Below are 25,057 nucleotides of genomic sequence, written 5' to 3'. Positions count from 1 at the left end.
AGAACCCCTGTTGAATCCTGCAGCTTTTAAGTTGTTGTAGCTCTGGTCAGGAACACAGAACCTATCTGGTCGTGCCTTATTTGTACCACCTACCCCCTGTTCTAAGTGTGAACCACACATTTCCAGGAAAATTTGCCTTTCCCAAAGTATTTCCCTTAAATCAGAGATAACTTGGGCCATTAAATGTGGATTTGCATTCCAAAAGCCTCCGAATCAGGTCTTTTGTATTCAGTGTTTGTGAAATGGTCACTACGAATGTCAGCAGTACCCTGGACACCCTCTGACCCCCTGAGGGGATGAGGTCAGCCAGGTTCCTATTCCCATTTACTTGACTGTGGCCTCCCTATCTCTAACACTCCACACCCAAAGCCCTTTTATCCTCCAAAGTGCTCTTAAAAGTCCTCTTCGTGCCCAGTGCCCCCAAAAGTCCCGTAACTGCCTTGGTGTCTTTGTCAGGTCCTTGGACAGCAGGCCTAGAGAGGGCTGCAGGAACCAGTCCCTGCTCACTCTGGGTGTCCCAGGGAGCCCTGTCTCTGTGCCCATCTTGATCAGCACTCCTGGCTGGTGCTGCCCGGGTTTCATCTCGAGTTCCAAGCTCTGTGTCAGCATTAACAGAGTCTGGCTCAGCTGGTGAGGTACTTTGGGAGAAAATACAGAATGTGCTTAAGAAATAATAGGTGCTATCACACCCTGTGCCGTGTAATCACACAGACATCCCCAATGGCCAGCAGCCCTCTGGAGAGGTTGTCTGGGGGAAGGCTGGTGCCTGCTGGCTGCTCTGGGCTGTTCTGAGATCCTCCTGGGACACAGGGCTGAGCTTTGATCCAAGCAAGGCCTTGCCAGCCACATGTGGAGGCTTGGCTTGGCTTCCTCGGGTTGCGTCAGGTGCTGGGAGACACCTGGAGCACATCTCTGCAGGCAAAACATTGTCTGGGGCCTGGCTCCAGCCCTCTGCCTTCCCATCACAGACGAGCAGAAGGGAAAGTCAAAAGCTCTATCATTTTCCTGTATTCTCCCCTGGTCTATCATTGCTTAATTGCATCCCTAAATCATATTAAAGTCTGGGCTGAGTCACTGCCACGGCGAGGTGGAAACAGAGCTGAGTAAATCTAAGGAAGGAGGAGGAGGAGTGTCTTCCCACATGAGTGTGCTGAGCAGGAAAACTCCCACAGCAGAGGAATTACTATCACTTCATGGCTGTGTTGCATCATCTGCCTGCTGCTGCCTCTAATTGAATGCTCTAAACCCAAATCAAAACACCTGTAGTCCAAAGAGAATATGAAATAGCCTTAGAGGAGGAAATCCATGCCAATTAGACATGCAGATCTCTCTTCATCTTCTGAGACCTTCTTCCAAGCTCACACAGGACTTATAATTGTGGTTCTTCATTGTCCTGTTGCTCTGACTCTCCACAGAACCCACTTTCCCCTGCCAGAATGAGGTTGTAGGATTAACCCAAGGTGGCTGCTCGTCAGGATCCTAAATGTGTTTTATTTGTGGTTCCAGGAGTTGAAGCTTGTAAGACACACTGTGGTCTGTTGTGTGAAGAATCACTGTAGGACTGTGAAGCTGTTGTCACTGGACAGATAATTTGTCACAAACTGGAAACCCTCCTCTCCTTTGCTGTGTAGGCATCATTATATTCTCCTGTACTTTCTGTTCTGGTTTATGATGCAAGTCCATAAAAATCTTCCGAGTCAATGTTTTCCATCACATCCCAGGCTCCTGTTCCTCACAGTTTTTGTGGTTTAATGTGACTCCTGGCATTGTGGCATGGCTGGGAATATGTGCTGTAGGCAGGGTGAGCACATTTCAGGGTGGTGGAGGGAGCTTTGGCCTTGTGTGTGTGTATTCCACCATGGAATGTATTCCATCTAGTCCAACCCCCTTGCTCAGCTGCAGGGAGTGAAAAGGGTGTTTAGTTTCTCTGCACAACCGAGTGATGATAGGAGAGCATGAGAAAACACTGTATTCAGTGTTTCCTCCTCCTTCCATGTTGTCCTTGATGGGTTTATTGTCCATAAAATTGGGATTATGGTGCCCACAAGTTGTTTTGACTTGCTGAGCTCCACCTGACGTGGGCAGTCTGGGACCAAGCAGGAAAGGAGCACAAAGTGCAGGTGTTCACAGCTGGTTAAATCAAGTGAGGTTTGAAGGTTGGGTTGCAAAAGAAACATTTTTTTTTAATTATTTTTTTTTTTGTGGAAGGGTGGGACACCAAGGGGAGGAGGTAGGTCAGCTAAGCCATGGAGGGTTTTGCTAGGCAAATGCAAATTCATTTTTGTTCATCAGGTATAACCTGGATAATGATATCCCAGTTATTAATGGAGCAAATGAGGGAAGCACAGCGAAGAAATGCCAGGGCACTTTGTAAATGGAGTTAAATCTGCCATGTGAGAGAAAGCAAAGAAATTCCTGTTGGAATTACAGTAGACAGCAATGCTCCAAAACAGAAAAGAAGGGCCAGGGGAACACTGTGTCAGGCTGGAGGCAATCAGGCACTTAATGCTTCAGGATATTATAGAATCACAGAGTAACTGAGGTTGGGAGTGACCTCTGGAGCTCATCTAGACCAAGCCCCCTGCTCAAAGCAGGGCCAACTAGAGCAGGTTGCTCAGGGCTGTGTCCTGTTGGGTTTTGAATATCTCCAGGGCTGGGAACCCACAGCCTCTCTGGACATCAATGTTTGACCTCCCTCACAGTAAAAAGGTTTCTTTCTTACGTTTAAATGGAATGTCCTGGATTTCAGTTGGTGCCCTTTGCCTCCCTCACTGGGCAGCAGAGTGAGGAGCCCGGCCCTGCCCCTGTGCTATCAGCACTGTTGTACATTGATAAGATTCACACCCTTCCCCACCCTCAGCTTTGTCTGCTCTGGGCTAAACAGTCTGATGAGAGAGCAGGGAAGTGGGAAATGTTGCAGGAGGTTGCACTGATGTTTCTGGGCAGATCCTGGTGGTCTAAAGCCCACCTGAGTGCTGCCCTGAGTAAATGGTGAGGTACAAGTAGTACAGAATAGCTCAAACGAGCTTTCTTACTTATTTTTTCCTTCTCTCCAATTTTTTTTTCCCTTTAGTACCTTTAATTTATGACTGTTTTCTTGGCATTGTCTCACGTGTCTTCTGGGAATAGTTATCTCTGGGTGTTTTATCTCTGGGTGTTTGTCATTAAGTGTGATCCTGGCAGTCCCAAAAGACAAGATATTTGTGGTGAGTGAGTTCAGGTTGATGCTCAGTTGATTCCTGTGACCTGCAGTGATGAGCAGAAACACTTTGGATAAAGCCCTGGATCAGAATTTGAGCTGGAGGTGAACTTTTATAGATGTTCAGTGTCGTTAGAGAATGGTGTTTCTTGGCCTGTTTTTATTTGCATATCCTCAGGTTTGGGGAAGAACAGGAGCCTAAATAAGGAAGTCCCAGATATTCAGAGAGCAACAGTGCCTGTTCCAGACCCAGGGAGTCAGATGCAGGTTATTTAAGCCACAGAGAAACATCCAGGCCTGTGGATCTGCATCTGAGACAAGTGGGCCATGAACAGCTTGGCAAATGTGGCCCCCAGGACGAGCTACCAAAGCTCTCCTCTGGGTTTTTCTTTTGTAGTTGGTTACAAAAGCAGGGCTGTTCCTATATACCTGATGTTACACGTGTTAATATGTTTGAAACAAAACCATCACATCTCACTGAATGTGTGAATACTGCAAAACCTGTTGATTTTGCATGTGCCAGTTAATATATTGGGGATTCAGGGAAGAGAAGAACCTGATTTGGTTCTCTGTGTAGCTGCTTTGAAGTTAAACATTTGGTCACTTTTACTAAGCTCTTTCAAATTTATTTGCTGCATTTGTTTTGAAAGTAAGAACTCCCCAGAACTAGTTAAATATGAAAACTTCCATCACTGCTCCTATCAATGTATCATATCTCCTTCCAACAGAGATGTGTTAAAACTTGTCTTGGATTCAGTCTGTCTTGTCAAACCATTTGAAGGTGCAGAATCAGTTTCCCTGGATTTCTGTCAAACAACAGAAGCAATGGGTCTGGATTCTGCAGAAAACACACAAAAAGAAAGCTCTGCTCTTATTTAAGTAGAAAGGAAAGGCCAGTTTCTCATTCATGAGAATTTAATTCCCAAACTCATTGTATGATCTTATATCTGCCTACCTGTGTTTTTCTTGCAATAGCCCAAAATTACTGAGTGTGCATGTATAAGAAAGAAGCCAATGTGCAGACTTTAGAAGTTATGTGTCTGAAATCCTGGTATTTAAAGCTCTTTGTTTTCCTTGTAGGTGTGTTATTGGACATCCAGCAGCACTTTGGAGTCAAAGACAGCGGGGCTGGTTTGTTACAGACAGGTAAGAGTGAGTGTCCTCTTCTCCAAAGGGTGCTTATGGATTCCTATCTGTGTCTCTTGGTTGTGGAATTTACTCTTACTGGGAAGGTGAATAAATACACTTTTACTAGGAAGGTGAATGAACATGAGGGGGTTTTTTGGCTTTGATTTGCTGCTGGGCAGGAGGTTGGGGCTCAGAATAACTTAAGTGTAGAATGGGCCAAAAGCAAACAAACCTAATGATGTTATTTGGCAACTAAATTCAACTAGGAGATGGCTACTTCCCCTAGAAATGAGAAACCAGCAGCAGGATCCTGTTGTTCTCACTGCTTTAGGGTGGTAAAGAGTGTGATATGTGATGCCCTTCACGTGCTCTACAGAGAATCTGCTGAATGGACAGTGGCCTGAAAATATAAAACCCATCAGGACAAGTGCCTGAGGCTGAAAGCTGCAGGCAGGGTTAACAGTCATTGCATCCATGGGAACTCATGGATTAACAACTGCCCTTGGGTGCTGTTGCCTTCAGACATGTCTCTGGTTGTGGTTAAGGAAGGATTATTGCAGTTCTGATGTCCAGGGATTTTAATGTCCCGGAGCCCTGCAGACAGAGCTGCACAACCCCAGGACACACCAGCTTCTCTGGCCCCTGGTGCTGAGGTGGCTTGGAGGAGTGGCTGTGTCCCTGTGCTGGGTGTGATGACACTGAGTGCTGTCTCTTGACAGCACATTTGATCCTTATGGAGAGCTGAAAGGAGTAGCCAGAGAGGAAATGCAGTATTTTAAGGAAACAGTCTGGTTTGGAAACCTCCTGCAGAATTATTGGTTGGAGTCTCAGATTTGTGGTGCTGTGGTTGTCTTGTCACTGTTATCTGTCTGAGGGAACCACTCTGGAACAATTACATCTCTGAAAAAAAGGAGAATTCAATCAGATTTTGAACAGTGTGCCAGAAAGACACGTTTTCCCATGCTATCACAGTGGATACCAAATTGCTGTCAGGAGCTTGTCTGTGGAACTGTGGCAAACACTGGACTGTACAAAATCCTTCATTCTTTAAGATCACACCAGAGGTGAGAAGGTTCTGGAGCTCCATCAATTGGTCTTTGATTTCAAGCTAAGGGAAGCACTGCAGCATCTCCTCCCCGGCACAGCAGGGTCCCCATCTGTGGCTGCAGCTTCTTGGTAATGTTGTGACACAAGCAACTAATATTAGTTTGTATGAAACCTGCCCAAGTGCTGCCCCTGTGGGCAGAGCTCAGCTGAGCTGGTGTGTGCAGCACGTGGCCAGGACGGGCCGAGCTGTACAAGTGTCACTGATTATAAGGAGCATCAATCAGCTCTGCCCAAAGTGGCACTGCCTGTCTGTCAGGCTCCTTTCTGCAGCAATCATTTGTGTTTATTTATTGTGCTCAGAGGAACGGGTCCTCAGTGTAGCGTTAGACACAAAGCGCCTGCAAGAAAATATTCTGGTGGTAAAAGGACACTTGCCAAAGCTTGTATTTAATCTTCATTCCCCTCAGTGGATGAGATGCTTCTGCAGATGATTTATGGACAGCTAGTAAAAGCTAAGCTTCAACGGGGCATTCATTTGTTAATTGCAAGAAATGTTATTTATTTCTCCAGCAAACACACAGGGCATCTGAAAACAGCATCAGTGAGATATTGCAGGATTGCTCTTGAGTGTGTCAAGAGTTTTCTGACTGATAATTGTTGCTTTAAGGAAAGCAGTATTTTCTCTTGATGGGTGTTTTTTTTTTCTGATCTGAAAACTGAGGGCTTGACTTTGCTCCTGCAATATAGATAATAATGCCCTAATCACAGTGCCATCAGAGGAAAAGAGTGCTCACAAAATAAAGCACCATTTCACATAAGAGTAAGGGTAGGGGCACACATCTGAAAATGTATTAAATGTATTACTCAGCTTAGCAAATTTCTGTGTTGGCAGCTGGCCCATGGCCCAGGTCCCCTTAACCCTGGAGAAATAAAAGATGCTGCCCTACACCACCACAACCACTGCTTTTAATCTTTACTCTGTTCTCCAAGTCTGACCTCTCTCAAAGTGCAAATCAGGGAAAATGGGTGCAGAGTGTAAAAGCACTTGCCCAGGGTGGCAGAGGGCCCTGGAGCAGGGCTGGGGCCAGGACTGGTGTCTCCCACACCTCTGCCTTAACCTTGAGCAGCTCCTTTGCAAGCAGGGACACAAAGACCATTTGCTTCCCCAGAGATGGTCCTGCTGAACTAACTGAGTGATGTGAGACGAAACTCTGCTCATCCTGAGGATGCCCTCTGAATAAAGAGTGGGTGAGTCCTCAGGTTGTTAATCCTGCGTCTAAATGAGTCCTAAATTAATTTACAATGTTAATGAGGGGGAGTGAAATGTAGTATTTGCTGGCAGTTCATACCATTTATCAAACAGGCTTTAAAATAAATAATTTAAAAAATCCTTTTAACTGAGAAACAAAGTTGCACCCGTTTTTTAGGAGGAGATGATTCTGAAAAGTCAAACAGCAAGGGGGAAAGAAATGCCCAAAGGTAGTGTTTGACCCTCTGTTCATCCCATACCCCATTCCTTGCAGGTACAGCCAGTCTGGTACCTCTCTCCCTCCAAACATTCAAAAGCCAATCCATACACTCTCAGCTCCTGATGCTTTCTGGAGAGCAAAGGGGACTGGTTCCTTAGGAATTGCAAAGACACAGTTTGAATTTTTGTCTTCTTTTTCATTAATCCTGAGATACAAGTGGCTCTTTGCCCAAGAGATACAATGGAAACTGGTTGGAGGGACGCTGTAACTCCCTGTACAGAAAAATCCCTGGACACTCCAGCCTCATCCATAATGGAAAGGAGCAGGAGGTGGTGGTGTGAGCAGCAAGGATCCTGTGACAGCAGAGGACACACTGACAGATGGAGCACAAGTGCTGCTTGCTCAGGAGCACTGTAGAGTAACACACACAGAATGTGTTGGTTCCAGCCTCACTCAGCTCTGCCTGATGCTGTAATTCTGTGCTGATCTTCCTTTTCAGAGCTCTACATATGCAGTTATAGAAATACTGGTTTAGTTCACTGCCCTTCAGGTCTGCAGCCAAGCTTTTTTGTGCTTACTGGATAATCCTGACTGATCTTAGAAGGTGACAGAGCATCTCTTTGCCTCCTTGAGCTGTAGGCAGTCAATATATTTATAAACCAGACCATCCAAAAAGCCTTTTCTATGTGTGGAGTTAGGTGGGAGCAGCTACAGAACTACAGGCCTCTAGGAACACAAAGACTGAGAAGGTGGACAACTGGATTTTGTTAAAACTGCTTCAAAATAGTGCTATCCTTCCATAGATACTTAGGCCATGAGAGTAATATCCCAGTGCTGTACTCTGGTTTTCACTAGATTTTTTTCCCCTTCTTTCTTCATTTTTTGTGCTTTATTGCTCTGTCTGCTCTCCTTGCCCTCGGATTTATGTTGCTTTTGTGTCTCTTGCCAGTGTCTCTGTGCCACCCCAGAGCTCTAATAACAGTAGTGCCTGGCTTGCAGTGCACTTTGTCTTCCAAAGATCTCAGGATGTTTTATGCTGGAGCGTGGGGGGGATAATGAGGCTGGCCCTTTTCTACAGATGGGGTAACCAAGAAAGCCAGAGGGGAGGAATGGCCCAAAGTGGCTCAGCAGGTGTGAGGCAGAGCCAGGGGGAGAACTGTGGGTCGGTCCCTGAACACGGAGCGTTCAGCCAGGTCAGTGCTCAGAGCCAGGGGTTTGTCCTCGTTGGTGGGCACCTGAATCCTCCAGCTCAGGGACTTCTGCAGGTGGAAACTGAGAGGCATCATGGCAGGGATTCCATGGAAATGCAGACAAAGTGTCTGTCTTCAGAAAGAGCAAAGGGGTGTCACCAGAGGAAACCCTGGTGACAAAAGTGTGTAGCACAAGGTCACATGCCAGGAAAGGTGAGGGAGATGGGAGGACTCATTAAAGGTGAATAATCCTAGATAACGGGGGCTCTGAAGGAACTTATCTCTCCTCACAAGCAGAGATGGGCACTCCCCCAGATGCCTTTCAGCCCCTGGTTTCCCTGGAAGCCTCTCAATGCCAGGTACTTTCTTAAGTCTCATTGGGAGCTCACTTTTCCTGTAAGGGTCAATTCCAGCTAAAACCTCTGTGGATTTGAAAAGTGAAACCTTCTGTCTCCCTGGGTTGCCCTGGTGTAACCTTGTAGTAGATTGCAACCCTGCAAGTCAGACACCTGATGGGCTCTGGTGCGTTGTGGTTGTACCCACCAAGCTCGTGCAGTGAGAAGGGGGCTTGAAATAGTGGGAGGGCAGTGGTGGGATAAATCAGACTTGCTGAATTCAATTCCTTTGACTCCCATCTTCTTGTCATTGGCTTATGATGCTCTAACATTTCTATTTATTCCACACAGACCACCCCCTCTGGAGGCTGCCTTTGAGTTTGTGTAGATTAGAGTTGCAGGTGCTGCACATTTCTTTTCTACCATCTGCTTTTACCTGAATAGATGCTGCCTTGCTCCTCAGCTGTGCTGTGCAGAACTGAATCACATCTTCATCTTTCACTTCCTGCTTAACTTCTCACTAGAACAGAGGAAATCATATTCTAGACACATTGTTTTCTGTTCAAAATTTGTGAGCTTTCATTCTGAGTGAATGAGTTCTTACCCCAAGCACCTCCCAGGGTGCTGGTACCTCAGGTGTCCAGTCCAGGAGGGGAGACAGAATGCTTTGTGATTGCTCTTCTTGACTTAGGACTTCAGATGGTTTGGACCACCCTGTCCTACCCACTGTCATCTTCCCTCCTTCCAAACACACTCGACGTTCCTAAATCCAGGTTAATTCTCTGGCAATCTGGGGCTCAGAATCCCAGGACAAGGTGGAGTCCTCTTTTTGCCAGGAGATCCTCTGAGTCGTATCAACGATGAGCAAAGCCTTTTTACCCAATTCTCTTTCTGTATCTGATTTTGTGTCATTTTTTTTCCTGAACTTCCTCAGCTTCCTGTAGGATGCTGCTGATCTAGGGATTAAACAGGGACAGTTTAAGCAATAAAGAAGAAAAAGCAGGGCTGTGTGTTCAGTGTGCCTTGATTAATCTTGTGACAAGTGTTGGCTTTTACCTATTTTGCTAGAGTGAGCTGAGATAGTCCAGAGCCTGATTATTTCCCATCTAAGTCCTTTGCAAGTTCCAACAGTCCTTTATTCCTGTGTGCTAGAACAGTGTCTGGTACACTAAGAGGTCACAGCAATCTGAGGGGCTGATTCATGAAGGCAGTTAAGCCTTTGCAATCAAGAGTGAAAGTATTTTCCTGAATCAGTGAGCAGGTCACAGGAAAATGTGTCTGTGCCCCAGCCCAGTCCCCCACGCACCAAGACCAGACTATAAAAGTGCCACTTGCATCCTGCAATCTCAGTGGGCAGCCCTGGATTGCCAAGGAAATCATCCTTGTGGGGAGAGAAGGGGCAGGGAAGGGAGGGAAGGTGTCCTTGCTTCCTGCTGAGGGGAGGGAAATGCTCCAGCCAGGGTTGCATTTTGTGTTTCCCGTGTCAGCAGGTGAGTGCAGGCTCATCATCTACAGGACAGGGAAACTGCAGATGGCCTTGTCTTCAGCAACACCTTCATTTTATGATGCTGCATGGCCACTAACATGAGGTGACAATTCATTTTCCCGTCCCCTCTTCCTGCTTTGCAGAAGGAGGGTTTGTCCTTTTGGCCTTTCAGACAGGGCAGGGGCTTGGGTTGGTTGTGCCAAGTGAGCCTTGCACTTGTGCTGCCCGTGGCAGGTCTGTTCTGTCAGCAGACACTGCCCTGGTTCCCTTCAGGCTGTAGTTCAGGCACCTCTTGCCAAGGTCATCTTCACTTCTGTAATTTATTAGAATAACGAGGGGAAAGATTTCCCACAGATTTTAGAGTTATTGTTCCAACAGAGTCTGAACAGCTTCTAACACAGCCTGTCCATGCCCCCAGACGTGTTCCTCAAACCTCAGAATTCCATTCAAGCTCTGTGTAGTGGAAGATGGCATTTTTGTTGGCATTGTGCAATTCTTTGAAGCAACACCTTCCTCTTCCTACCAGCTGTGCAGTCTCATGTAGTTGGTATCTGCACTGTGTTGTGTTTCATGCACAAATAGTTCAGAAGGGCTGCCTTGACTTTTGTCATTACCACCGTATTTGGAATATTGGATGAGGGATGTAACATTTGAGTTACATTATCTGTTGTCAGATATTTAATGACTACCAGTTTGTGGAAGGGAAGTGTGTACTTACCTTCCAGACCTTACAAGGAGGTTACTTTTTTCCTCCTCCTCCTCTGCAGTGGCACTAAAAGCTTTTGGTAAGAAGTGGAAAACCTGCTTAGCTTTAATTCTTGCCTTTCACTGAGCCTGTTAAGTTTAATTTTCAAGTGTGGTGACCAGGGGAGTGTTTGTGTGTGTTCTGAATCAGGAAGAGCCCTGGATTTCTCCTCTATACCTCGATCTAGATCTGTGCATACAGTTGCTACTGATACCCAATTCAAAGGTAGGTGTTAGCCCAGAGGGGAAGATTTTTTGCCTTTGACCTTAAGGGAAGTTGGATCAGGGTCTTCTATGAACCAGGGGTGAGGAAACAGAACTAACTGTTATAGTACACTTTTACAGCATATTTAATATGCTTCATCCCAGGGGAGCCAGAAGGGTTCTCTCTTAAAGATTTATTTTAAGCTTGCTTTGGCTTTGTCTTGCCTCCCACCCCTGAAGAACTCTCATTCTCTTAGAGCAGGGACCTGCACTTGTGCAGGGCAACGTCCCACGTGAGAAGTGTGGGCAGCCCTGCTGGCACAGGGTGAGATCAAGTGATACAGAGGCCAGGCTTGGTCTGTGTGCCCTGGGAGATTTCCAAGGTAACACAGGACTGTTGGAAGCACTGCTGTTGGAGGAGGTGTTGGATTTGAGAGAGAGATCATTTGGATAACCCAGATAGTCTTGACAGGGTGTGAAGAAGCTCTGGAGCACTGAAGGTGCTGTCTGGCAATGCAGGGAAGGTACTGGGGTGAGTTGCTGTAAGAGAGGAAGTTTCCAAAAGACTCTGGAAGTACCAGGGTGTATCTGTAGTAGTGGGAATGTTGGGGTCCTGGATCAGTCCATGCAATTTTTTTGCTTCTCTAAGATCCCATCTGGAGTTCCAGGTGGCTCTTCCTCCAAACCAGTGCTTCTCAAACATTTTGTACCAGACTACTCTGCATCCCTACAAGCAAATTCGTACAGTGATTTATCATCAGACCACTAAAAAAGTAACACTGCTACATGTCTGGCTGCAAAGAACTTGCTGTTACCTGGTGGACCACAATTTTGGGAACCACAGCCTTGGCAGAAGAAACAACATGTCAGCAGGGGCTGCAGTGATTCCCATATTTAGACCCACACACCCTTGAGCAGTGACTCATTTGTTACCTGTACCTGGCTTTGCAAATGAATTCCAGGGCATCACTTCTGTAAAAAGTGAACATTCCTCGTGGTGTTGGTAGGGTGAGCAGCCTGCAGAACTAGATTCCAATTAGCACAAGTAAGCCTGAGCTGCATGAATGGTGTATTGTTGCACCAGTTCAGAAGAGATCTCCCCTTGCCCCCAGTCCATGCACATATTCCAGGGTGTTTCCTGTGTGCTGATGTGAGATTGTAGAGCAAAGACCCATTTTCTGCTTAAATTAAGCAGGGAACTTGGTTTTGGAGAGAAAATATTGCTGACCACAATCCATTCCTTACCCCAATTCAGAGTCAGTTCAAACAAAAAATGTAAATGCACGTGAACAGTTTTTGCTAAAACTCTCTTTAGTTGTTCCAAGGTTTAGTCAAATGACTGAGGACAGCTCAGGTGTTTAAATCTCAGGTGAAAACCAGTTATTTGACAGGATGGTAGAAGGAGGAGGGGTTCACACACATCCTTGTGTTCTTTGCTGCTGCAAGCAGGGAAGTGCTTTGGTTTTCAGTGGAAAGGATATTTCTAGGGAAAGCTCAGTCCTGACATCTTCTATACCCCTGCTCAGTTATACATCAGGCTATTCCTAATTAAACATTTGGGCAGTTTTAACCATTTCCTCCTTCCAACCTTTTCGTCCACTGATGTTTACAGAAGGAAGATTTATTTTACATATTCTCCTACTGCATCATTCTCCTCCTTCTTTGGAGTTGAGCTGAACTGGAGATGTGGCAACCCTAATTTATTCCCCTGTGGGACAGTAGTGTTGAAGTGAGAACATTAATTTTAATACACCTTTCCAGCAAAAAGTTGCCTTAAAGAACTAAGGAGTTCCAGTGACTTGCTTATTTGGAGCTGCACTAATTTTAAATGGATGGCTACAATAAATTACTATTGGGGTGAGCTTGGAAGTGAATTAGGGAGGCACTGCAGGTAAAGCAGTTTGAGCTTTGATTTGTATTTACAGCTCATAGAATTGCAGAGTGTCCTGAGCTGGAAGGGACCCACAAGGATCATCAGGTCCAACTTCTGGCCCTGCACAGAACAGCCCCAAGAATCCCCCCGTGTGCCTGGGAGTGTTCTGCTCCCAGCACTGGCCAGGGTGGGCTCTCCTCTGGCTCTTTTCCCTGCTCCCTTCCTTCTCTAGATCATCAGTTTGTAGAGGCAAGGTGATCCCCTACCCTGTGATGGATTCTTGTTAAAACCCACCTTGGTAAGAGTTACACAGTGACATTTCCAGCACAGGATTTGTCTGTCTGGGGTTGAGTTGGATTTGGTTTGTTTTCCTTGAAGGATGTTTGAAATATGCTCTCAAATACTTGTTTTTAATTCTGCTGTCATCACAGTTCCTGGGTTTGTCCACCCTGGCATGTGAGTGGTCCTGGTCACTCAGCAGTTGATGGTGTTAGTTGTGAGCTCTGTGCTTGTGTCTTCAGCATCCTGTGCTTTTTGTCCAACCTACCTGGCAACATAAATAACAATAAAATTGCCTTAGTACCCTTGACCACACCTTTTGAGCACTGGAAATCATTGACAAGATCTGACAAAGGCACTATTTCATGAGAGCCTCTGTGACTAGAATGAGTCATGTAAGAAAGATGGGTGAGTTAAAGAATAACTTTACCACCAAAAAAAAAAAAAAAAAAAGAAAAAGTAAGGTTTTGACTGGGCTACATAATTTAAGCATATGGCCTGTTTTGAATAGCAGCCTTCAATTTTACAGGTGTAGTTTGGGGTGCATAAATGCTTAACTTACTAATCGTGCCTGCAAATCAAAGTAGTTAAGTGGCACTAATTCTACCAGAAAAAACTGCTCCTGGGGTGAATTGCAAGCTCAAAATTAGCGACTGAGTTGAGGATCTTTGAAAAAACCTGATATTAAAAATACATATTAGCTCAGAAGGGCTGATGTAAACAGCTGTTATGGTGAGAACCACGCAAGTGTTTGACCAGATAGATCCATTTCCTCGAAGGTAAAATTGCAGAGCAGGAGCGTGAAAATGGCTCATCATTTTTGCTGGTTTAGTTCCCCCCAGCCCCTGTTTTGTTTTTAAATCAAAGTCTTCCCCCATCCCTCAATGTCCCCGGGCAGGGGCTCCCGGGAGCACTGCTGGGGTGTGTAAATCTAAGGTACCAAAAGAGAGTCTGTCTCTAAGGGTTTGTTGGGTTGCATTTCTTGTAAAAGTCTTACAAAAATGCAGGTGGTTTCATTTCTGCTTTACCCATCCAAAGCTTTCAGTTACTTCCAGCTTTTTGGCTGCGTGGCAGCTGCTTTGAAACCCATGGATGTAGTAATAGGGAAAACTATTAGAGAGTATGACACTTGAATATGTCCTACTGGGGGGAAGGGTAGCAAGTCAAAGAAAAAATATTAAAAGAACGTGTATTTCTGGAAAAAATGAGAGGGAGAACAGATTTTCCTGAAAAGCAACTTTTCCCAAGTTGTCCTTGTTCTCACAGAGGATGTTTTATGGCAGCACAGTTAATAATACAGGATATTATACAATGGATGTTGAGTTTTCACTGACAGCTCCCCAGTGAGATGTTCCTACCAGCTGCTGATGTGGCACCTCCCAGGGACTTGGACAGGGTATGGCACACAGAGCAGAGAGAATGTTTGCATGGCAAATAAAGGACATGTTAATTTTCATTGTTTGTACTTGACTGAACTTGTTCTTTGTGGGATCAAAATCCAGAAACTGGACTTCCTTGTCCAGTCACCAGACAAAATTCTGGCAGCACCATAAGTTTTCCCCCAAGGCTCAGTTTTCAGCTGTACAGGACTGCTGATGGCAAAGCTCAGCTGGTCCCCTGAGACATTTATGGTGGTGTGGTCCCTTGGGAGAGGAATGGAACAGCCACTGAACACAAACCAACGTCAGATGGGCCACTGGTCACTCCTCAGTCTCACCTCCTACCTGTTTAGAGCTGATTGAAATGGGCTTTTTTAATACCTTGACAATGCCTGGATTTCCCAGACATTTTCTTTACTTCTTTCCATGGATGTCATTGATGGTGCAGGAAGGCAGGAAGGCATTGCATTTGCAAACCTTTGCACACTGCAGGATTCATTTGGGGATATTGTTTTCAGTGGTACTTGTTCTCCCAGAAAGATCCTGGTCAGAAGACATTTAAACTGAGGGATTATTTAAACCAGGGTCCACTCTGCTGAAACTGGGATAAACCCTGGGATCTTTCACAGAGCTCCTGTTCTTTTACCCACAGGAGCAGGTTCAGTTGCAAAGCTCACTCCAGGAGCTGCAGCTCAACTTGGCTTTGGAGTGTTTTTCCAAGTCAGGAATGACACATGGGTGATAATCTCAGAAATAACAACTGTAAGATACACACAGATTCATCCTCCAGTGTAGTTATGATCCTTTTCCAAACCATTGCAAGTTAAACACTGGGATATGTCAGTATTCCAGCAGTTTCCTGAAATGAATTTGTCCCTTTCTGAAGGCCACCCAGCCACTGTGAAACACTTGCTCTCTGTCTAAATTAAAAAGTATAACAGCGAGAGGCAAAAGCATTTCTAAATACTGCCAGTACCATTGAATTAGCAAATAATTTATGTCAAATAGCACTTCCAGTGCTGTGAGAGGCTTCCCTACCTACTGGGATGCCTCTTTGCTGTGGGATGAAGGCTGCTCATCACTGCAGGTGTTTATTTGTGGTTGTTCAGCTCTTGTCCCAGTGGTCAGTACACAATAACAAATCACAGCTGATGGGGATGTTTCTTGGTATTTACTTTGTGGCACAAAAGCCTATTAAAATATTGCTGGCATTTGGAAAAATAGATGGATAAGCTCCATACCCTGGCAGAGTTGTTTAAGTGCTGATGTGGGGCATTGGAGAGGAAGTAGAAAGTATTTATGGCCCCTGTCCTGTGCTCAGACTGCTGGTGCTTAAATGATGGTGAGACTCCCTCTGTAGCCTAAAGCTGTGAGAGATGAGGATATTCTGGATGTCCTAAGGTCGCCTCCCAGATGCCTCTGGCTCGCTCGTGGATCTGGTTACGGTGGGGTTTGGTGGTCGTCTGGAAAGCCTGTTGTATTTTAAAACAAAACAAAACAAACAAACTATATATATATACATATATTCCCATATATATACACCTATATACTTATATATATATATATGTATATATAAATGTGTTGTTGTTTTGGTGCCAGACCCCACGAGGAGAATAGGTGGAGTCCCCTGTGTGCTTTAACAGGAGAAAGCAGCACAGCAGCAGCTGGGGGGCTGGAGCCCTGCTTTCTGCCAAAGGCAGCTCCTGCTGCCTGGTGGCTCCAGACTCCTGCCTGCCCCTCCCTGTGCTGGTCACCCAACTGGGGCAGTGCTTCAGCAGTTTGTTCCCCCTCCCTTGCAGTTGTTTGTGTCTAAACACAGGGTTGCTGTGGCTGTGTGAGTGTCATGGCTGGGGTAATAAATGAGAATCAGTTCAGGGTAAGTGAGAGCTCAAACAGTTCCTTCCTTGCTTTTTTTTTTGAGAATTGTGATTCATAATGAAACCAGACAGTGAGAGCCTTTACACACACCCCACACTGGGCCAGCATGTCTGGTCCAGGCCAGCCCTGGCCCTGCTGCACTCGCACTGTCCCACACACCCACCCTCCCCTTCCTCCTCGCAGGAGAAGGTTTAAAGATCACCTGTGTTATTAATTTGCTTGTCCTTAATAATAAGGGAGGGTAATGTAAAAGCAGATGAAGTCATGATCATCCTGCAAAGGTGGTGGTGGGGGTTTCTCTGATGTTTTCCTCATGATGCAGAAACAATCAGCAGAGGCCAATTGGCTGGAAAACGCTCCAAAAACTTCTCAGGGAAGAGTGGAAATGAATGTCACCAGGAGTGTTGTCAGGACCAGAGCTTGGAAGAGCAGGTCTTTATGTGGATAACACATTACAATTCCTGGGAGGGCTGAAGGCAGTCTGAGAGTGATTCAGCTGCCTGGGTAGGAATTCTGTGTACTTTCCTCGGAAGGATCTGGTTGCTGTCCCTGTCACAGACAGGATGCAAGACTACATGGTTTTCTGACCTGTTGTCATTGTTCTCCTGTTCTTATGAAGTGGTCTCCTGAGGCTACATGAAAGAGATTTTACTGGGGGACTTATTATTTATTCACTGGCAGTGCCTCGGGCAGAAAGATGGACACGGCTGTTAAGGAGAAACTGTGAGATTCCATCAAGAGGTGATTTTTTTTCTCCTCTTTCTGCTGAATCGAAACCCAGTCAGCACTGCAGACATTTCCTCTGTAAAGTTTTGGTCCAGTCCCTAATGGGTGGCAGTGAGAGCTGCCATTGCCTGAGACACAATTGCATTTTACAGGCAACTCAGGAAAAAGTAGGTAATTGAGCAGGACAAAATACTGACATTCCCTGTGTGACCAGCAAACAGCTTTTCAGAAGTAAGGGTTGGGTGGGCAGTGCTACGAAATGTGTGTGTTTCCCACACAAACACATGTGTAGCTGTCAACAGCACTAACATTCCTGGGAGGGGGGGAGTTGGAGGAAAAACTCTGAGGGGAAATAAGACAATCCCATGCTGTGGGATTAGCACCGAGCAAAAGCAATTACCCACAACTGCTTTTACATCCATATATTCTGTGGATTTTGGCATATTCCCGTTCCAGGGTGATTTCTATTCCTAAAAAATTGAATTAGCATAAGGCTGCAGATGGCAGGATTTTAAGAGCAGAACCCCTTGCTGGTGCTGCCTGAGTCTTAGAGAGAGGGAATAACAACCAGATATTTCACGTGTCCTCTTGGAGATCTCATGATGAGAAATAATATATTTGCACCCCTTAGAATTCAGTTTAATTTGACAAATGTTTGCTTTCCTCCAGATAACTAGAGGCAGACAGTGTGAGACCAGGGTGAAGTCAGGCTGTTTAGAAATTCAGAAAGCTCCAATCTGACCTCTGTGAAGGAATTTAGCTGCAATACAGAGATGAATCTGTATTTTTTTCCCTTCAGATTGGTAATTTCCTTCGTTATTGAGTTTTACTGATTTTAAAAGATGGCATTTTACTGCTCAGCTAAAAGCACTCTTTGAGACATATGGCTCGAGTTGGAAAGGGAGCAATTTTGCAGAAGAATGGTGTGGAAGGAGTTTGCTCCAAACCCTGACACACTTTTATCTGCACGTGCACAAACACCCTCTGGGAATAGGATTCCTTGTCCTTCCCTGTCCAGGCATCAGTGCCCTGCTCCTGTGCCTTAGTGATAACACCAGAGCAGGATCTGGGGTGCCCTGGGTGTCTCTCATTCACCCCAAAGTGTTTCCTGTCCATTTGCCTGTGTTTATGCCCTGCCTGCTCCAGAAATTCCTCTGGAATCTGCAGAGACGTCTTCAGTTTTAACTCTCAGTAGGACAGCTTTGGTGGCTGTCCATGACAGACATTAAAATTGAGAGCAAAGGCTCATTTCATACCTGTGTCCTGCCAGAGGAGATGTTTGTCCCGAGGCTGTTGGTGCTGGGACAGCTGAGAGCCAATTCCATCATTAAAAGCCAAGTGTGGCCGTTTTCCCTTCCAAAGAGGGAGCTTGTGTTTGCCAAACCCTCTGTAGATGGTACAACAGCCCCCTAAAGCACTGTCATAGCAATTAAAAAGAAATCAGTCAGTCCCACTGGCTGCCTGGGGACAATGTCAGCCAAGAGCTGTGTCCCCCTCCCCATTCCCAAGGCAGAGCTCCCTGGATTTGCAAGGCTTTGATGCAGCTTTTCCTCGCCACCCTCAGCATCCCCCCTCAGGACTGGTAGCTCCAAAATCCCTCCAAAATTCCTCCCCCTGAGCTTGTGGCCCTGGTGGGAGGTGATGGCTGAGAGTCTCTTTCTGACCAAGACTGCTGGAAAAACCAGCATCTCTGCACCAGCCTTTCCCAAATCCCTGGCTCCGTAATGGAACCGTGAGCCAGTGCTCCTGTGCCCGGCTGTGTGTGGCTCCTTTGGGAAGTGTTTGGTTGGTTGCTGCAGTTTCTCCTGCTTTGTGAATGCAACCAGCAGCCACTGGGGGCTGTGTGTAGAGCTCAGCGAGGCATTCCCACTCTGCAAAGTCATTTCTTTGGGAATTTCATCTTAAAAACAAACCCAAACCAACCCGAAGTCTGGTGAAATCTCTGGGGTAAGAGTGTGTCAGATGAACATCTCCCTCAGCAAGTTTCCATGAGTACCGTGGCTCGAGGAGCTCTTGATTCCATTCTTAGGAGAAGGGGAAGCACTCACTTCCTACTGCCTTGTTTTTCTTAGGAAGCTGCTGCTGTTGGTAAATAACACGTAGCAAAGAATTTATTAGCAATACACCACACACGTGTCTCCTCTCTCTTGTGTTCCCTATTGCTGCAGGAAGTGGGGTTTGAGGTTCATTTCTCTTTTGAGACAGAAACTGCAACCACAGATAATTATTTGAAATTAAAGCATTGGTTGAGGAAGGCTGCAGGATTAGTGGTGCAGTTGTAAAGAAGGGTGGCCAAACCTCATTTTAGGATAAAAACACTCCTCTCAAATTGGAAACAAGGAACGCTCTGTCTCTTTATGCCAGATACAAATGATGCTTCATTCTATTATGGGAATAACAGATTTAACGTGTTTTATTGCTCGTTAAATCTAATTCATGGTACTCAATGCAGATTTCAGGGATCAAGGGATTTAGATTATTCTGCATTACCGGCTTTGGGCTGTCATTTCTTGGTGTGTTTAAGTGCACACTGGTTGGAAAGGCTTTGTGGGCAAAGGTGCACATCCCTGTTGCTGCCCTGAGGGAACTCCTGTACTCCTGGCTGCAGGTCCCTGCTGCCTTCCCGGCTCTTGGATCAGGGAACTTGCCAGAAAAGATGCAAGGTTAGTTTTCAGTCCTCAGCATCACCTGGATTTTGCTCTCCAGATGGTCACAGGAGCTCTGTGCTGGCACAGGGGAAAGTCTGACCAGTCCTTTGAGGAGGTCCCACCTTTGCTTCCAAAGGCTCCTGCGGATGCGGTTTTGTGCGTGCCTGGTGTCATAACTGCAGTGGAAAAAGAAAGGGCTCAAGGAGAGGAAGGGAATAGAACAAAATAAAGCTCTCTGTGGTTATTTAAATGCTTTTTTAAGACACCTTTCTCTGGCTGTGAGCCCTGGGTAAAGGTGGTTCATCCTCCTGGCAAACGGGAGCAGCCTCCTCCCAGCTGGAGGGTTATTTGTGACTGCGGCTCTTGGGAGGGGGTGGCACGTGGGCAGAACTTTGGAAAACTGCACGGAAAAGGGAAAAGCAAAACTGCTGTTTGTTCAGGCACACTTTGCTGAGCATCAGGAGTGATTCCTGCCTGCCTCTGGAACAGCAGCCAGGAGGGTTTTGGGTGTGTTTCAGTCGCGCAAACCCAACCTCGGAGCAGCGCAGCTCCCGGGGCTGCAGAGCTGCAGAGCTGCTGACCAGCCTGTGCACCTCTGGGATCTCATGTCCAATTCAGGATTGACCAGAATGGATACAGATCCATCCTAATTGGCTAACTAAGTTAATGAACTTTCCCTGCAGCTGATTGCACGAACCACCCCGTGTCACGCACTGTGTGAGCACCGAGGCCGTGGCCAGGCAGGGCTGGGGGCTGGGACCAGCCAAGCTCTCAGTCACTCAAAGCTGCTCCAGCCAAATGGAGAAGAAACTGCAGGAGGACAAAGCTCTGACTGGGAAATTATGATTTTACCTTTTAGAACTAATTTTAGGTGCAATTCAATAACATGTTAATAAGCCGTTGCCTAATCGAGCTGGTGGAAATGATGCAGATGCAATTTTGTCTTATTAATTTTTAATTTTTGGGGGGAATAATTGTAGCAGTCCAGACCAGAGGTCCTTTTAGTATGTCTGTCTTAGGTGATGATCAACAGCACATATATATGGAAAAAAACCCAAAAACATAAAAGAACATAAATGGACAAGATGATGGTGATAGTTCCCTGGTATGAACTGAATAGATGAGGACTTTCTGAACAAGAGGAGCTATCTTTAACAGTCCTTAAATTCATATTCTCCCAGGTCTTTGTCTAATTCTGTTTTGAAATAACATAAACTCTGAGCTCCTGGGGCCTCTGTGATAAAATCCCAGTGTTTAGTTAAGTCCTGTGCATGAAACCTTTCTTTAATTTGCATTTTTCAGCTGCCAGTCTTATTTGATGCCACCTGGTCAGTCTTCTAAGAGAGGAGGTGATTCAGTTTTCCCCTTTCCCATGCTACTCATGGTGCTAGATCTCCCCTATATCCCACATCACCCATTTCTTTTCCAATATGTTTAATGTTTTACATTAAAAAAGGACTTGTTTTGTCCTTTTGACAGTTCTTTTTGATGCCCTCTGTGCTTTTCCCAGTACTAACCTTTAATGTTCCAGGGAGGCAGCAAAGTTACAAGTACTAAGGTGTGTTTGTTGGCAAAGAGGTGCTGATCTCTGCTGCCATTAGAAGTCATAAGCAGTTCTGTCTAAACAAAAAAACTCAGCTCTAATGCCCAGTGAATCAAGGAATCAGCTTTGGCCAGGAGTCTAAATCAAATCACACAAAGCATTTTGCAGAAAAATAACTCCAAGTGGAAGTGGCTGTAAAACAGAAGTGGCCTTGGCTTATTTGTCCTTCACTTATGAATGGTAAGAAATGCAAAAACAGGGTTTAAACACTGCCAGACAAGCACATTGGCTTTGCTGCCAAGTGCCAGCAATCTGATGCTGTCCTGGGCAATAATCTGCTGGCTTTGGATGGCACTGCCACAGAAATCAAACTGTCACAGCCCCTTCCTCACGGAATGAACCGATTTGTGGAACCAACCCAGATGTGAAGATTATTTCTTTAATTGATGGGGGGGGGGGTCTGCTCCTCCTCAGATGTTCTCATGTGTATGTTTTAATGCAGCCACAGAAGCCATTCTGCTACAAACACACTATCATTACATTGGAAAAGCTGTTCACTGGGGCTGGATGGCTCCTGCTCTCCCAGAACCAGCTCAGGGCAGGGTCAGGCAAGCACCAGTTCAGGCCCAAGGGAAGGGATGGACTGGGAGCTGTTCACTGGCCCCATCCCTTTGGATTGCTGCTGTGCTATGGAGCTCATCTCCAGGAACACACCACCTGCTTTATTGATGTTCAGGTTGCCCAAATCCCTTTAAAACAGTGGTAATGTGATCACTGTAATTCCCAACATGAAAAGCAGAAGAGGGGGAGTGTTTGGGTTTTTCCTCTTTTCTTTTTAAATGATGATGTCTGTGTGGAGCTGTTCCAAATTGAATCTTGCAGCAAGTAAATTTGCTGGACATCCAGAGAGATGGAACAGCACAGTAAAAAAATGGCTTTTGCATGGTACACTTAGATAAAAACATTTTGAAGTACAGCAGGATAGAACTGAACTTCAGTAGGTGTAGAAATAATAACTGTGAGTAACTATCTACTTATTGCTTTAGCAATAAGGAAGATCTGAACAGCTGAATCTTTAAATGCAGCTTCTTGGACATAATATAGGAAATTAATAAAAAACAGTGAAAAAATTGAGTGCTGGTTTTCTGGTTGCTCTTATCTGATTTTCTGTTTCCAGGCAGTGGATTTCCCAGCAATTCCCACTGAAGCAATTATTCCTGTTGGTTAAGGTGAACAAAGCAAGCCTCAGGATATCCTTTGCTGGGAATATAAGGGCAAACCCTTGGAAGAGTCTGCTCTCTGCAGCGAGGAAAAGGGCTGGAATTATCAGTGCTGTGTTCTTCCAAGGGCTGCATCTTGTGCATTGTTGAGTGAATCGTGAACTTGCCAGGCAAGCTGTGCTCAGGCCTTGTCTGGCTTCATCAGTGGGGTGTTTGTAACCAGGTTCTGACCCTGTCACAGCAAATGGAGCTGGGTGGTATCGAGCCTGCTCGATGTAAGTGTCTATGTCAACTGTGTGTGCACACAGCCATCCTAAACGTGTTGTTTACATTTTATATCAGTTTTGCTCTGAGGAGACAACTGGCACCTCATGGTGCAACATGCTCCCTATGGAGGAGAGGAGATTGGAGCTTGAATACTGATGAGTGGCATCTGCAGGGAGGGAAAGGCAGTCTCGAGTGTCCTGGCAAACAGACACTGGAGGAACACTGTGTGAGTAGTCAGGTCCACACCTTTAAAACACTGCTTTTCTCATTATTAATTTAGAATAACTGAATCATTAAGGTTGGAAAAGGCCTCTGAGATCATTGAATCCAACCTTTGACCCATCCCCACCTTGTCAACCAGACCAGAGCACTGAGTGCCACCTCCAGTCATTCCTGGGACACCTCCAGGGATGGGGACTCCACCACCTCCCTGGGCAGCCCCTTCCAATGCTTGACAACCATTTCCAGTGAAGAAATTCCTCCTGATGTCCAACCTGAACCTGCCCTGGTGCATCTTGAGGCCGTTTCCTCTTGTTCTGTCCCTTGTTCCCTGAGAGCAGAGCCTGACCCCCCACCCCCAGCTCCACCCTCCTGTCAGGGAGTTGTAGAGAGTGAGATGGTCCCTCCTGAGCCTTCTTTTCTTCAGGATGAGCCCCCCCAGCTCCCTCAGCTGCCCCTGGTGCTCCAGCCCCTTCCCCAGCTCCGTTCCCTTCTCTGGACACATTCCAGCCTCTCAATGTCTTCCTTGCAGTGAGGGGCCCAAAAATAAACCCGGGATTCGAGGTGGGACCTCACCAGTGCCCAGCACAAGGGGATGGTCACTGCCCTGCTCCTGCTGGCCACACTATTCCTGATCCAAGCAAGGTGCCATTGGCCTCTTGCCCACTGGCTCATCTTCAGCCACTGTTGACCAGCAACCCCAGTTCCCTTCCCAGCTTTCCAGCCGCTCTGCCCCATCCTGGAGCATTCAGGGGGTTGTTGTGACCCAAGGGCAGGACTTTTCACTTTGCCTTATTGAACCTGCGTTTGCTGAGGACACAAACACACAACGAGGCGTTTATGAAACTCTCTGTTCCATCTTGTCCCGCGTCTGCCCTCATGGGAGAGCACTTCAGACCAACCCAACCCTTTGCACACCTCAGCCCCACCGATTTGGTGCTTCCTCGGGCCTTTTTTTCTTTAAAGCTCCCGCGCTCGGCGCCGTCAGCGTGCGACAGCTTTGCGTGACATACGGAACTGATGGTGTGTTTCAGAGCTCCTCACACTTGTCAGAAACTTCCAGTCTCTGTGATAGTCTGGAACCCCCTGATCCCGTGGTTTGCACTTGGCAAAGCGCAGTAACACGATCCATCTGCTGGCTGTTGAATTAGCAATGAAGTAAAACAAAGTCCCTGTAACAAGGGGGGTACCTACAGGAGAGTTTGTGACAGTGGTGATCTTCAGGGCGATGTTTTGTCGAAACAATTGTGTGCTAATTCATCTCCATCAAAGGATGAGTGTTTTAAATCATGCTGCTGAGATTTCCCAGGGCCTTGGATTGTCCCACCACAGGGTACCCATTTCACCTTGGTCACCTCTTACAGTTGTTAAAGTTGGAGAAGAACCTCTAGGATCATCAGGCTCAACCATTAACCCAGCACTGCCAACTCCACCACTAAACCATGTCCCTAAATGCCACATCTACACATTTTTTGAACCCTTCCAGGGATGGTGACTCCACTGCTGCCCTGGGCAACTTGTTCCAATGCTTGACCATCACAACCCTGTGCCTGAACTATCAGTAGCACAAAAGGATATTTGTTCTTTCTTGGCTTGAATAGTGCTGTAAGAAAAAAAAAACCCACTTTTAATTGTGATGGTAGACCTTCAGAAATCCCTTTAACATAGAGATGGTGCTGTAAACAGGACACTGCTGAAGCTGGAAAACCTGTGTGGGTTCCAGATTTCTGTAGTTCATCACGGGCAGGTCACTTCCCTGTGTCTTAATTTCCTTAGCCCTGAAGTAGAAATTAATGTTTAACTTCCTTTCTAAATTGTCCCAAGCCCCACTGTGATTAAATGTGCTGTGTTGTGTGTGCTGATATTTATAGCATAAGACCATAGTGAAAATGAAAATTAAAAGTAGCATTGCATAACCATGTCTTTGGAACAGAGGGGATGGTTGGGCTGTTGGAGAGTGTTTATTCACCATTGCAGGGAGATGGCAACTGGTCCCACAGGCAGCTTGAGAAACACGTGCACTCAGGCCTGGCAGTCCCTGGAGTAGAAGTGGCTCAGCCAAATCCGTGTCTCACGCAGGCAGAGCAGGGCTGTGCTTGCACACACCCAGAAATTATCCCATCCACAGCGAGCTGCCCGCTCAGGTGTTCTCATTGTTTGGAAATTTGTCGTTGGGAAAATATTCCCAACCTCCCAGCACATAGTTCTCAGCTGTGTCTCCGT

At 46.1% G+C, this 25,057-nt stretch overlaps 1 protein-coding gene across 1 annotated transcript in view; it reads left to right on the top strand.

Moving 5' to 3' along the window:
• The window catches only part of SPNS2 (sphingolipid transporter 2), a 132,657-nt gene that overhangs the window by 31,625 nt on the left and 75,975 nt on the right, over positions 1-25,057 (top strand). The window contains exon 2 of the mRNA XM_017828836.1: positions 4,280-4,345. Within this exon, the coding sequence (XP_017684325.1) occupies positions 4,280-4,345 (66 nt within the window). The remainder of the gene's footprint in view (positions 1-4,279; positions 4,346-25,057) is intronic.

Source organism: Lepidothrix coronata, unplaced genomic scaffold, assembly GCF_001604755.1.
Source record: "Lepidothrix coronata isolate B3197 unplaced genomic scaffold, Lepidothrix_coronata-1.0 Scaffold154, whole genome shotgun sequence".
NCBI lineage: Eukaryota > Metazoa > Chordata > Aves > Passeriformes > Pipridae > Lepidothrix > Lepidothrix coronata.
This window is presented reverse-complemented; position numbering and strand designations above follow the sequence as displayed.